This window comes from Trachypithecus francoisi, unplaced genomic scaffold (assembly GCF_009764315.1).
Source record: "Trachypithecus francoisi isolate TF-2019V2 unplaced genomic scaffold, Tfra_2.0 Contig01440, whole genome shotgun sequence".
Classification (NCBI taxonomy): Eukaryota; Metazoa; Chordata; class Mammalia; order Primates; family Cercopithecidae; genus Trachypithecus; species Trachypithecus francoisi.
Window position 1 is genome coordinate 16,917,390 of NW_022681431.1, and position 15,076 is coordinate 16,932,465.

The 15,076-nt window shown below is 42.5% G+C and overlaps 1 protein-coding gene across 3 annotated transcripts in view; it reads right to left on the minus strand.

Annotated features, from left to right (window-relative positions):
- Window positions 1-13,884, minus strand: part of KIF13B (kinesin family member 13B) — a 204,346-nt gene extending 190,462 nt beyond the window's left edge. For 2 of the 3 annotated variants that reach the window (XM_033229868.1, XM_033229876.1), the window contains exon 1: window positions 13,740-13,826. In XM_033229868.1, coding sequence (XP_033085759.1) covers window positions 13,740-13,794 — 55 coding nt within the window. In that variant the 5' untranslated portion in view covers window positions 13,795-13,826. Of the gene's footprint in view, window positions 1-13,739 lie in introns of all 3 variants that reach the window. The other variant, XM_033229860.1, reaches the window with a different exon arrangement.
- Between the last annotated feature and the right edge of the window lie 1,192 nt (window positions 13,885-15,076).

Genomic DNA, 15,076 nt, shown 5'->3' on the forward strand with positions numbered 1-15,076 from the left:
ATGTGGTCAACTAGCATTAAAATCTATTTCTAATGTTTTGTGTTTAAATCTACTCTAGACTATCAATCACAGAAATGCTGCAAGCAAGTCTCAGCCACACTGCAACAATTTTTCAAACACGCAATTTTACCCCTTCACTTCCTCAGGCCCAGAGGTCCATGAGAGTTTCTTAAAACCACTGCTTAATGCAATCTGACCATATTGTATCAGCTGGCTCCTCACAGTCAAATCTATATCATACACAAGCACATTATCAACTCTCCGGAAATCTACTGTGACTCACCACCCACCACAAAGTTGGTCATTAGTTTCTTGCAAGAACATTTGGTCTGCACAGAAGAACTGCAAGTGCAGTTCTCATACAGAATACATCTAGAATGCAGGCCTCAAAAAAATGGGTGGTTCATCAAATATTTTCCCTACAATAGTGCAGTTCCTTCATTTCAAATTATCTTAAGAAGGGAGCCAAACACTGTCCTTCAGCATTCACGTTTCTCTCCTATGCTCTTAACAGCTTCTCCCTCTGCCACCCCCTACACCATATATGTCATCAGATAAAACCAGTAACTTGGAAGAATTAAATGGTGTGATTAAGGGACCAATCCTGGAAAATCCAAAATAATACAAAAAAATCACCTAATAACTAATAATACATCTAACCTAAACTCATTCTGTCCTAAGACGGCAACTTACAAATGTCCCTTACATCCAACACCCATCAAAGATGGCCTTTAATATGTCAACAACTATCTTCACTATTTCAGACAATCTTTTTTGTCAAATAAAATTCCCACCCCAACCCTGTGGATTGAAGGATATTAAGGGAAGGCTTTTCAAAGGACTATTGAGAATATATACACGAGCAGAACATCTAGGACACACACCCAAGCAAATAAAGGCAATGAGATTTGAAGCAAGATTAAGGGTCAGATATATGAAAAGCATTTTAATATGAAATGCATTTCAATATAAAATGCTATAGCTAGTGTACCATCAAATGTTACTAGTTGGTTGAATTAAATTATATTGCTACAAGATTTTAAATGTGACACACTCGCCACTGAAAACTTCTTGCTGTATATAATACTTAGAGAGCAAAGCAGTGGCGTAGACAACATGGTGAAACCCTGTCTCTACAAAAAATACAAAAATTAGCCGAGTGTGGAGGGGGGCGCCTGTAATCCCCAGCTACTCAGGAGACCGAGGCTAGAGAATCACTTGAACTCGGGAGGCAGAGGTTGCAGTGAGCCAAGATCATGCCTCTGCATTCCAGCCTGGGCAACAGAGGGAGACCCTGTCTGGAAAAAGAAAAAAAGAAAGCAAAAACAATGATTAAATAGCAGTTACAAATTTAAGCCTTAAACTTAGCCTGGAAAAACAAAAAACACCTACCAAAAATCCAAAAGATCAACACCTTTCTCTTGGTTTAAAATACTAAATTAAAAAGAGCCTAGCTGCTATGCACCGCCTTTGTAAAAACAGCACTAAAGTGTGCCCGTGCTCATGGCAGCAGCTAAAATGCGGAAGCAACCCAAGCACCCACTGATAAATGAATGGATAAACAAAATGTATATACATACACTGCAATATTCACCCTTAAAAAGCAAGGAAATTCTGACGCACCATAACATGAACCTTGAAGACATCATGCTAAGCGAAATAAGCAAGTCACAAAAGGACTATGATTCCACTTACATGAGGTAGCTAGGGTAGTCAAATTCATAGACACACAATGTAAAATGGGGGTTACCAGGGTTGGGGGAAAATGAGAAAGAGGAGTTGTTACTTAATGGAGATAGAGTTTCAGTTTTGCAAGATGAAAAATGTTCTGTAAATAGATGGTGGCGATGGTGATACAACAATGTGAAATGGGCCGGGCGCGGTGGCTCAAGCCTGTAATCCCAGCACTTTGGGAGGCCGAGACGGGCGGATCACGAGGTCAGGAGATCGAGACCATCCTGGCTAACACGGTGAAACCCCGTCTCTACTAAAAAAAATACAAAAAAAACTAGCCGGGCGACATGGCGGGCGCCTGTGGTCCCAGCTGCTCGGGAGGCTGAGGCAGGAGAATGGCGTAAACCCGGGAGGCGGAGCTTGCAGTGAGCTGAGACCCGGCCACTGCACTCCAGACCGGGCGACAGAGCAAGACTCCGTCTCAAAAAAAAAAAAAAAAAAAAAAAAAAAACAATGTGAAATGTACACAATGCTACTGAACTGTGCACTTCATAGGCTAAAATGGTAAATACTATATTGTATTTCACAATTTAAAATATAGCACTCAATACTCATTATAAGTAACACATGGACAAGTTTATTCATAGTGAAGCCTAAAATAGCAAGATTATAATTTAATTAGTACTATGTATAAAAAGCAATTAAAAGCAAGAGTGATATTAAGGTAGCACTATAAGTTTATTTCATGACTAATCAAGCTTTACAATACTCAGAACCACGAACGCTTTGACGTATTCATGAGCCAGGAAAGGAAAGGAAAAAGGAAAAAAGGAAAGGGGATGGGAGAAGGGGGAAGTGGGAAGGGAGGAAGGGGAAGAGGAAAGAAAGGAAGAAATTAATACATTCCACCAACAACATTAAAGATCCCGTATTATTTCCCAAACAAGATTCCTTTCCAGGGCAAATTCCCCACAATGAATATTAAAATATCAACAGTTTATTCAGCCAGCATATTAGTCACCTTGTAAAAGTGAACAATAATTTAAAACAAGTCTTTCTTCGATGTACACATCAGCTATGGCTCCCACCCCAATGACATCATAGTAAAATACGGGCAGGGCCTGGGAGACTCCCTTTACAAAACTCATGTTCCATCTGGAGAAATGCATCATTCTCAGTTTGAACAAAATAATTCTGAGTTGCCTACTTAGTAATCTGCTTTTCTAATTCTCCAGAAAATTAGTAATAATTTCCAAACCAAATCTACTATCCAGAAACATAGGTGTACCTCCCTTTACCTACCAGTCAAGTTCCTAAATATCTATAGTTTACTGTTAAATTCACTTGGGTTCATTTTTTAAAGGTAGATAACTATTTGTAAGATTTACTTATTCAACCGCAAACTTTGCATGCCACATGTGATCCTATTTTCAACCAATTAGTGTCACATACCCAATACTTTTCCATGTCTACACACCTTCATAAATAAAACATTCATCAATGATATTTATGTAGGAAAGACTTGTTTCCCCAATTGGAATCTAATATTTAACGGCATAGCAGGAAACACTACTTATACTACTTTGTTCTATTTGTAAGTCACTTGGGACCCCCTTTTTTATTGAGATCTGCTGACCCTGGGAGAAAAAAATTACATGATACCATATAAGTAAAAAGCAAATTGGTCTTTGTTTTCTAAAAAGAAGTATGTAAAATATCCTAATCACTACTTTTATATTGTTACTAGTAAACATGAAAATGTATTAAATAAATAAAAGGTTAAAATATAACTGAGCTCTAACATGGCTAACGTAGGAATGAGATGCCAGGTTAGGACAGGAGACATGGTAGTGTGAAAATAATTAAAATAATCCCCCAGCTACTCGGGAGTCTGAAGCAGGGGGATGACCTGAGGCCAGGAGTTCAAGACTAGCCTGAGCAACACAGCAAGAATCTGTCCCTAAAACAAATTTTTAAAAAATAATTAGCCAGGTGTAGTGGCATGCACCTGTAGCCCATCTTCTCAGGAGGCTGAGATGGAAGGATCATTTGAGCCCAGGAGTTAAAGGCTGTGATGAGCTATGATTGTGCTACTGCACTCCAGCCTGGGCAACAGAGCAAGACCCCATATCTAAAAACAAATAAAATAATCCAGTGTGACCAAAAACATAAAATGTTCATACTCAAGAAATGAATCAGCTGGGCGCAGTGGCTCATGCCTATAATCCTAGCACTTTGGGAGGCTGAGGTGGGAAGACCTCTTGAGCCCAAGAGGTCAAGGCCATAGTGAGCTATGATCACAGCACTGCACTTCAGCCTGGGCAACAGAATGAGACTCCATCTCTAAATAAATAAACAGTTTAAAAAAGAAACCAATCAGGCCGGGTGCGGTGGCTCAAGCCTGTAATCCCAGCACTTTGGGAGGCCGAGACGGGCGGATCACGAGGTCAGGAGATCGAGACCATCCTGGCTAATACGGTGAAACCCCGTCTCTACTAAAAAATACAAAAAACTAGCCAGGGGACGAGGCGGGCCCCTGTAGTCCCAGCTACTCGGGAGGCTGAGACAGGAGAATGGCGTGAACCCGGGAGGCGGAGCTTGCAGTGAGCTGAGAGCCGGCCACTGCACTCCAGCCTGGGCGGCAGAGCAAGACTCCGTCTCAAAAAAAAAAATAATAAAATAAAATAAAATAAAAATAAAAAAGAAACCAATCAACCTCAGAAGACTAACAAATAGGTATTTAAAAAACTCATAAGGCACCTGGCCAACATGGTGAAACTCTGTCTCTACCAAAAATACAAAAATTAGCCAGGCGTGGTGGCAGGCACCTGTAATCCCAGCTACTCAGGAGGCTGAGGTGCGAGAATCGCTTGAATCCGGGAGGCAGAGGCTGCAGTGAGCCAAGATTATGACACTGCACTCCAGCCTGGGTGAGAAGAGCAACACTGTCCCCAAAAAAAAAAAAAAAAAAAAAAAAAACTCATAAGGCAGAACTAGAATAGCCAAAACAATCTTGAAAAAGAAAAACAAAGTCAGAGGACTTGACTCCCAGTTTCAAAACTTACTACAAAGGTAGAGCTATCAAGACAGCGTGGTACTTACATAAGGAAAGACATATATAAATTGATGGAATGGAATTGGGAGTCTAGAAACATACTGTCACAGTTATGGTCAATTGATTTTGACAAGGATACCAAGACAATCTAATGGAGAAACAACAGTCTTTTCATCAAATGGTTCTAGAACAACTGGATATCCACGTGTAAAAGAATGAAGTTGGATCCCTACCTCACACCACATTCAAAACTCCACCTGGATCAAAGACCTAAATGTAAGAGCTAAACCTATCAAACTCTGAGAAGAAAACAAATGAAATCCACATGATGTTAGATAATGGTTTCTCAGAAATCATAGTAAAATCAGAAGCAACTGAAAATAAACTGAACTTCATCAAAATGTAAAACTTTAATGAATCAAAGGACACAAGGGAGTGAAAAGGCAACCCATAAAATCAAGAAAATATTTGCAAATCATCTATTTGATAACAGAATGGTATCCAGAATGTATGAAGACGTCTTACAAGTCAGTAATAAAAAGACAAAAAAACAGTATTTGAAATAAGGGGAAGATGTGAATAGAGATCTCTCTGAAGCTATACAAATGGCCAATATGCACATGAAAAGATACTCAACATTATCCACCAGAGAAAGGCAAATCTAAACCACAGATACCACTCCATACCCATTAGGATAGCAATACTCATGGAGAGAGACAAGAACAAGTGTTGGTGAGGATGTGGAGAAAGCGGAACCTTCACGCATTTCTATGGGAATGTAAAATGGTTCAGATGCTTTGGAAAACAGTTCCTCAAAAGTTAGTTACTATATGACCCAGAAATTCCACTCCTATATATGCATATATGAGAAAAATGAAAACACATGTCTACACAAAAGCTTGTACATAAATATTCAAAGAAGCATCATTCATAATAGCCAAAAATTGGAAACAAGCCAAATGCCCATCAATCGATGAATGAATATAACACACAGCATATCTGTGTAACAGAATGTTGTTCAGCTATAAAAAGAATGAAGCCCTGCACGTTATGCACATGTACCCTAGAACTTAAAGTATAATAAAAAAAAAAAAAAATGAAGCACTGATTCATGACAAAACATGGATGGGCCCTGAATGCATTATACCGAGTGAAAGAAGCCAGATACAAAAGTCCACATAATATAGGATTCCATGTATTAAATGTCCAGAATAAGCAAATCCATAGAGTCAGGAAGTAGATTAATGGTTGCCAGGGGCTGGGGAGTGGGAAATGGAGAGTGACTGCTAACAGGTACAAGGTTTCTCTGTGGGGTGATGAAAATGTTCTGGAATTGGATAGTAACGATGGCTGCACAAGTCTGTGAGTAAACTAAAACCCAGTAATGGTACACTTTGGGGATGTGACTTATATCTAAAAACCAAGAAGAAAAAACTTGGAATGGATGATCCCACTACCCTCAATAGATAGAAAATACAGTTAGGGTCCTTCAACCACATTCCTACACATTCACTACTCAGAATACCCCAGCTCACCAAATTCCTCCTACTTTCAATAACCTCACATTTTACCCCATCAAGAAAATGAAGCTTGAAATTCCAGGGCTTTCCCATTATATAATTATTCTCTTCCTCCCATATTTCAAAAACTTCTCTCTATTGGCTCTATCTATACAAGGTTCAAATATCTCCAAAAATTTTTTTTAAAAAAAAGTACCTACCCCTCCAGGTACCACTCTGAACCCTCCCCCTTCTACCTGCAGCTTCTTGAAAGAATGTTCTTGAGACTCGCTGCCTCCATACTGGCATGCCCACTCACTCCTCAGCCCACTTCCAATGCCCAACACTAATTCATTTCAGTGAAATTATCCTGAACATTAACACTGACCATCAGAACACCAAATCCACTGAACACAATTCTGTGTTAATCACACAGCCATTCCTGTGACATGTGATTGCTGACCTTTCACTCTTTTGACACATTTTTCCTTCTTCGGCATCCACAACATTGCTTTCACCTGATTCTCCTGAGGTTGCTCTTCTTGGCCTCTGTGACCGCCTCTATCACAGACACACCTGAGGTGCTCTATCTTCTACCTACAGTAATGACTCCCAAATCTACACCTATGTCCAGTCCCTTCGTTTCAGACTCATATCCACAATAGTCTTCTGGATCCATCCACCTGGCTGCACTTCAGACACCTAAAACCCAATTGTGCTGAGTTGCTTCCAGGCATACTGCATCTTATTCATAGTTGTAGGCAAGGTACATGGCACATAAGCACTGATGACATACTGTTGGACTGTCTGAGACTAGAACTCATCATTTCCCACACCTCCACCCTAAAACCTGCTTCTCCTGTGCTTCTGATTCAGTTAATGACACCAGCATTCACCCAGTCATCTAAATCAGAGGCTTCGCAGGGGATTTCCCAAGTTCAGTGATCCTCAGATGCCGACACAAATCCACGCATTGTGCAGCACCCATCTGGACTCCTCCACGTCACCCCAGTGGGACTTGGAGCCAAGGGGCCCGCTCAAGCTGTCTTCTGTGCTGTTCTCAAATCCCGCCCCCATTTCTTTAATTCATGATTTGCTGCCATCAGCGCACTAGGTACATATGTTCTTCCAATGAACTCACATAGGCATCTCTTATTATCAACAAGACTGGGAGCTCTTTTGGTAGAAGATCAAGACTTACGCTTCCAGTGTATCCTGCACATCTCTGAAAATGAAGTGATCTCAGGATTGCAAGATCCCCTTAAAGATAATGATGTCCAACATTGCAGTAAACGCACAGGTGGGTTTTATAGTTCTGGGAATGTTAATTAACCTCTCTGAGGTTCTGTTACATAGAAATGCTGCAATTACTACCTTTTATTTTGGAGACAGTCTCGCTCTGTCACCCAGGCTGGAGTGCAGTGGTGTGATTTCAGCTCACTGCAACCTCTGCCTTCCAGATTGAGGTGATTCTCCCACTTCAGCCTCCCAAGTAGCTGGGATTGCAGGCACTCGCCACTACACCCAGCTAGTTTTTATATTTTTAGCAGAGACAGGGTTTCACCATGTTGGCCAGTCTAGTCTCACACTCCTGGCCTCAAGTGATCCACCCACCTCGGCCTCCCAAAGTGCTGGGATTACAGGGGTGAGCCACTACACCTGGCCTACAATTCCTTTTCAAAGTCTGGTTTGAAGAATAAAATAAAGCATTAAAATGCACTGAACTCCACTGCTTGCAAATAGAAAGCTGTCAAAAAGCAGCTATTTTCTTTTTCTTCAATCGACACTGTTGAAATGAATGACTAATGGATACCATTTTCTAAAGATATCTTGATCTCCTGAGAGCAAAAGCCCCATACAGTTAAGTCACAGACTTGTGTGGAGTGGACCAGTTAGTTTCATGCACTTCTGAGGTCACAGGGCACACTGCTCATCTTGGCAGAATTTTTTTTTTTTTTTTTTTTAAAGAACATGCTCTGTCAAACACAAGGGGAACGTGATGAGCAAGCATAGAGATCAATACATCCATTTCCACTCAATCAGCACTTCAATCCATCTCCTTAACTAATAGTTTTGTCAGTGGTTTCTTCCATTTTCAGCACTTAAGTGGAAAAGTCAGTCATTGTTTTATGGAGGTGAGAGGGTAAAAGCTAATGCCAATTAAACAACATCGTATTTTATATTATAAATGTATATTTCTTAAAAGGAGGTCTGGCCAGCCAGGGCAACAAAGTGAGACCCTATCTCTACAAAAAAATATTGAAATTAGACAGACACGGTGGTGCACACCTGTGTACCAACGCCACAGCAGGCTGCAGCAGGAGCACTGCTAGAGCCCAGGAGGTTGAGGATGCAGTGAGTGATGATCATGCCACTGCACTCCAGCCTGGGCAACAGAGGGAGACCCTGTCTCAAAAGAAAAAAAAAAAAAAAACAGGAGATTTGGGGAAAAGAATTTAAGAGTGTACCTTCTTCTTAAAATGCCTCTGGCCCTATGTGCATATATCCAAATTTCAGTCACTGAGCTGACAGCAGAAACAAAACAATGTTGTAATAGATGTGTGTCTCATTCGCCATTAACATATCAAGCAGATGCTGACAAAACAAGTATCTTCTGTGTTAGCAAATTTCCATCCATGGTCCTCTTTGGCTCCACATCTGTCAGTGATCTCTCTGAGAAGACTGAAGAATCACCAATGACCCCAGGGGTCAAAGCCACCTTCTCCTATCCCTTCATTTCCTAACGGTCACCTATGTCTTCATCTTCACTGACTACCAGCATCTTCTAAGCTTCCTCGCACTTGCTGGGTTTTTCCTTTGCCTTCTGAGTCACAGCTGCTTAATTTTGACCGGCTTCCTTATGCTGCCCAACCACAAGCCTTCATTTTCAGCAAGCGCTTTTAAATCCTGCTCAGCTACGCCAGAAATCGGTCATCTACTGAGGTTTCCAATCTTGCTTTGAGATCTACCAATTTTTCTCCATTGTGTTTGTGTCTAAGACCCACACAAGGTCACAAGAAGCAAAACAGAGTGCATGGACCAGCCACCCTAGGTCCAAACTTCTGGCCTGGCCGCATTCAGGGCTTCCTGCAATCCACCTGACCTTTCCCGTCCCATCATTCTCTAGCTATCCTCACAGAATCTCCATTCTGGCAGGCAGATCTCGTCTCTGCTGCCTAAACCTGCTTTGCTCATTCTTGTCTCTGTGTCCTCACTCTCAGGCCATACTTCCTCCTCGAAGAATCCATGCCCTCCCCTCCCCCGTGCTCACATCATAAGCTTCCTCCCTGGAAGTCCAACTAAAGTTCACCCTCCTCAGTGAAATCTAAACTCTTGATTCCCTTATTTCCCTGTCATTCGCCTAGCACTTAATAACTAGCAGCCTGCTACAGCTGTTTATCTTTTAATCTAATCTTTTCACAGGCATTTTCTTTTCAAGCCCATGACAGTCATTTCCTCACAGGCATGAACCATAAAGCGTGCTTTAAGAAACTTAATATGATGGTACCAGGCAACCCTAAGAAAACTTTTAAGAAGTAAAATCCCCCAATAAGAACAATCAATTTCACTTTTTCATGTTTCTAGCTCTTGCCCATTCCTGTATACACTTTTACATAGTAATAATCATAATAGATTCGATCAGTTACACATACAGCTTTACATTCTTTTTCCACTAACAGAGAAAATGATCTTCCTTGTTAAATGGTTTTGACTGTCATCATTTTAATCGCTGTGTAACAGTCCCTCCATTGAGATACTAGATCAGTACCAAGGCACTGACTCTATTAGACATTATTACATACTTCTGTGTCTTTCACATCAAGTATTGGAAAATGCAAAGTAAACTCATTTGAAATATCTCCTGAAATAAATTTCTTGTCCATTCTCCCTAACACCTGAAATAATCCATTTCACTGTTTCTATCTTCATTTATTTCATTTCCTGGTTCTACCCCCTTAGTCTAGATAGGTAACAAAGGTATTCCAAACACCTTTTACAGATATTTACTTATTTTGGTAGTTGATCTTACACAGATTTAAACACAGGAAATCCCTTGAGGAAAGGCATTAAGCTCTTATCCTATCTAATATAAGCTAGATACCTGGCAGGCACTCGATAAAAGTTTGCTTAACTATTAAATGTTTTTTAAGCCACCTAAAGTTAGAAAACATCAAATTCCTGGAAAGGAGAATGTTGCTGATCTAACTAATCCTACCAATTATGGCTACAAAACTTTCAGCTCCTGTAATGATTAGACAGGTTAATAATGTATGAATGGCTGTTCTGTGCAGTGCATGGACCGCACACAAGTTATCTGTTGAGTTGTACAGTCTGAACAACAACATTGGAAAACAAACAATATCTGCAAATAGAACTCGAAGATCTTGTGACAAAAACTTACCCCTTTTTCTCCAGTTGTTTAGCTTTGTATCTCAGATGAAGAAAGGCAAAACAAAGGTTGTCATATTAAAATTATGTAAAATTACATACACATGTGAGCACAAACTGGCATGGAAAAGAAAAGCTGTTAGGATGAAGAAAGTGTGTGAACTTCTTTCCTTTTTATTTTTCCTTTTCTTAGTGTAATGTTAAAATAAATGTATGACTAGAAAAATATTCCTGACAAATTAGCCATTACAACCCTTCCTGTTACTGAATTAGGGCCTAATGCTTAACCTTCAAATAACTAAGGTTCTCAATCCCATATACAGTTTAGCAAAAAGACTAAAACACTCTCACTTCGAGGATAACTGTTAAATAATAAATCAGCTAACTACCTTAAACTCCAAATACCTAAGCACAACCAGACACTGAATCACACAAGGACTTAATACACCAGAGTTTTCTGGAAATTTTGAGATTTTCCTCAAAAGATAGCTAATGTGATTCCAAATATCAGAGTCTATACAGTAAAACTACATCATCACAGTAACCCATTCGCATCCCCTCATTTGTGGACAGTGATTTATAAGGTTGCTTCCTGCACTTATACATTATGATAGAAACTATTAGGACTCAAGTTTTACTATTTGTCATAATTATACACTACAATACTAATAACTATTCAAAGTAATATTCTTTTCAAAATTAAGGGAAAGGTTCCTACAGATCATATGAGGAAGAAAAAAAGAAATTACTGGAAAGAAAAATGGTTTTTAATCTTTTTTTCTTTTGAGATGGAGTTTTGCTCTTGTTGCCCAGGCTGGAGCACAGTGGCGCAATATTGGCTCACTGCAACCTCCGCCTCCCAGGTTCAGGCGATTCTCCTGCCTCAGCTTCCTGAGTAGCTGGGATTACAGGCGCCCGCCACCACGTATGGCTAATTTTTTGTATTTTTAGTAGAGACAGGGTTTCGCCATGTTGGGCAGGCTGGTCTTGAACTCCTGACCTCAGGTGATCCACCTGCCTCGACCTCCCAAAGTGCTGGGATTACAGGCGTGAGCCACCGTGCCTGGCCTGTTTTAGTCTTTCTATAAAAACTTTAGATACCAATTTTTAAAAATCACTGGATTTAGAATCCCACCACACTGTATTCCATAATAACCTTTTTATTTATGTTAACAATTACTTCATAGCAAAAATGGAAAAGAACAAATTTATGTGTGGTAATCACTAAAAAAAGAAGTCCACATGCATGTCAGGAAATATAAGGCTAAGAATGGGCACTAAGTGAACTCAGGAGGTACTTTACACCAAATAATGCACTTCTCTATATAGACTAATGGAATCTATGGGTAAACCTCAATTTAAAAATGAGTTGAACCCAAGGATCAGCTCACATCCATTCCACAGCTAAAACTATTATTTCTTTGCCTTCCTCTAAACTCTGATGTTTATTACAACCGTATCAATGTCAATTTATGAGTGAAAAGCATACGAATTCCCCTCAAAAAGTGAAACCAATGGAGAACGGGAGACGGAAAGAAGGGCTCTAAATATCTGAGATGTCTTTTGTGGTGGTTGGTTCGCGGCCTCTTTTTAGCACTGACATTTCCAAGTTTTTTGTGAAGAGGAAATTTTAAGAATGTGCTGAAACCATCCTTTCAGAATCAATTCCCAGATATGTTTCATTTGGCTTCTTTAAATTATTGTGATGGTAAACTGGAAGTAAACTGAAATACAAATACCTGAATATTTAAAAACTGACGTTTCTGAAAATTTTCAGAATTGCATCGACGTTTACTTTGTGTTGTCAGAGTACGAGATTAGTGAAGCAAAGCAGGACTCAATCTTGCAGTAGTTGAGAACTTAAAGTAATTAAGTTCTTAAGGAAAAAAACTCACCTGACAGCCTTAATCGGACCTAGCAGAAACAGGACAAACCAATTCCCATAGACGAGATAACTCCAAATGAGAAATCAATTTCCCCAAGAAGGACAAACCAACAAAGCTTATGTCAACTGGTTGATCTGTACGTCTCAATACACACAAAAGAGAGCAAAGAAGAGGAAAAACAACCTATAATTTCTACATAAAAATTAACACTTGATTTTGCTAAGAAGCTACAACTTCTTAGTTGTCTCTGGTACTTAAATGATTCTAATTAGTTCAAAGTCTTATCAATGGCATCCCCTGGGACAGTAATAGTGACCCCCCCCCAATGATAGAACCTTGTATATAAAGCGTTTTCAAATACAGTATCTTATTTAAAGCAACTCGCCCAGTCACGCTGCTTCTTACTATCAAAGTCAAGACCCAGCCCACCTTGTCCCCTGACGTTTGGGGTTCTCTCCACTCCCTGGGTCTACAGATGACTTAAATGTACTCGGTTTATCTGCTTTCTCTACCCTCCCTGCAGACTTAAGAGAATGTCAGAAAGATACAATTCCACAAGAATCTTGGCACTTAAGCTATTTATTGAAAGATGACCAATGAGACTTCAGGCAAAACCAAAACTTTCTCCACTGACCAAAAACAACGAAAAAGGCATCTCCTCCACCTGACCTCAATCTCAGGACGCCCAGGTGGAACGAACTCGCCGCGGGGCACCCACCTGGCCCCCTGCCCTCCTTCCCACCGCGGGCCGCGGCGGTGCAGGCTTGGGCGACCCAGGCGACACGCGGGGTCCCAGGCGGTCCCGAGGCGGGTTGCAGGGGCTGGCGACCCGCGTGCGGGGGCGACAGTGACAGCTGACGGGGAAGGCGCGGGGCTGAGGGGCCAGGACGAGGCGGGGCGAGAGGGTCGAGGGCGCCCTCGTGAACCTCCGGGGGAGACGAGAGGGCGAAAGGGCGCCGGGGCGGGGCGGGCGCAGGCGGAAGGGGCAGCGGGGCCGGCACGAGGGGCCTGGCGGCTCCCGGTACGGGACTGGCCAAGGGGGAAGGGAGGGGAGAAGAGGGAGCCGGGCGACTCAGCGAGAGCGCGGGCGCGGGTTTCAGGGTCCGCGGACCCCTCCTCGCGCCCCGCCGCAGACTATAGGGGCGGGGCCGCCAGACCCCCCACGGCGGCCGAGGGACTGGCGCGCCAGGCACCTGCCGCCTCAGCCCCGGCGGCCCTGGGGGGCTCGGCTCTCACCTCGCCGGTTCATGGGTCGGATCCGCACCGCCACTTTCACTTTGGAGTCCCCCATCCTGCGGCCGCCGAGGCACTCGTTCTGCTTCCGTCTGCCGCGGCCACCGGCGACTCTTCGGGGCTGACCCGGCGGGAGGGGGCCGAGGGCGGGGCCGGGGGCGGGGAGCGGGCTGGGGGCGGAGCAGGAGCGAGCTCCCGGCGCGCCCCGGTGCATGACGGGACTTGTAGTTCCCCAGGGTCGTCGTGGGCGGGGCCGCAGCGGAGGCGGGGGCAGGAAAGCTAGGACGTGAGTCGTTCGCTGGAACTTAGGGTCAGCAGTGAGGGCTTTTGTAAATTCCCGTCTTTACACACCATTCTTGCTCTCGCAGCCGGTATTGAGAAGCAAGCCTTCGAGAGCTGATACCTTTTCTGAAAAACAGTTGAATAGATGGCGTCAGGGACCCCGCTACCTCTTCCTGCTCATTTCCTGCCAATCTTCGTGTTTGATCCCTGGCTCAAGTTATTTCCTCTGCCTGGATTGCAGTCCAGCCTTGTCTGCTGAGGACGTCCTTCAAGACAAGTTGCAAATCACCTTTTCTGGGAGTGTCCATAGGTGCACAGGTTAACACTGTCCTGTGAGTCGCCCTCCTTTGAGACAGGACTTTGGGCTCTGAAAACCATCTGAGTTCAAATCCCAACTCAGCGCTTCCCACTGTGTGACCAGGGGCAAGTTATTTCACCGCTCTGGGTTTGTCTTTAATATGGAAAGTGGAGACGACGCTAGTACCTAATAAAATAGGTACATTTTTAAATAAGATTAACTTATATGTGTAACCTAGCCTTTAGTAGAGACCCATTAACGTTAATTGCAGCAATGAATCAATGAGGCCACACTAAAATTCGCTTTTTATTAGCCCTGGCAGACATTCTAACAGGTGACCTGTGGGCCAGAGCCAGCCCGCAAACATGTTCTGTTTAGCCCAACAGTGTTAGCCAACACATAAAAATCAGATTTGTGGCCAGGAGCAGGGGCTCACACCTGCAATCCCAGCATTTTAGGATACTGATGCAGGAGGATTGCTTGAGGCCAGGAGTTTGAGACCAGCTTGGGTGACAGAGTGTGAAATCAGATTTGTGCTTGCAGTACTGGGCCTACATTCCATACCGGACAGAGAGGATTGGAACTAACTAGCAGCAGCCGCCTTTATCAAAGGCCAGTCTCTCCACTTCACCACAGCCTCACTCCAGGTGGCTTTACCACACATGTGCCTGGACCTTGTGGGTTGGTGACCCCTGCTTAGATGTGTTTAAATGATAGTAATAGAACTCAGAACCATTTTACAGATGAGTAAATACAGAAA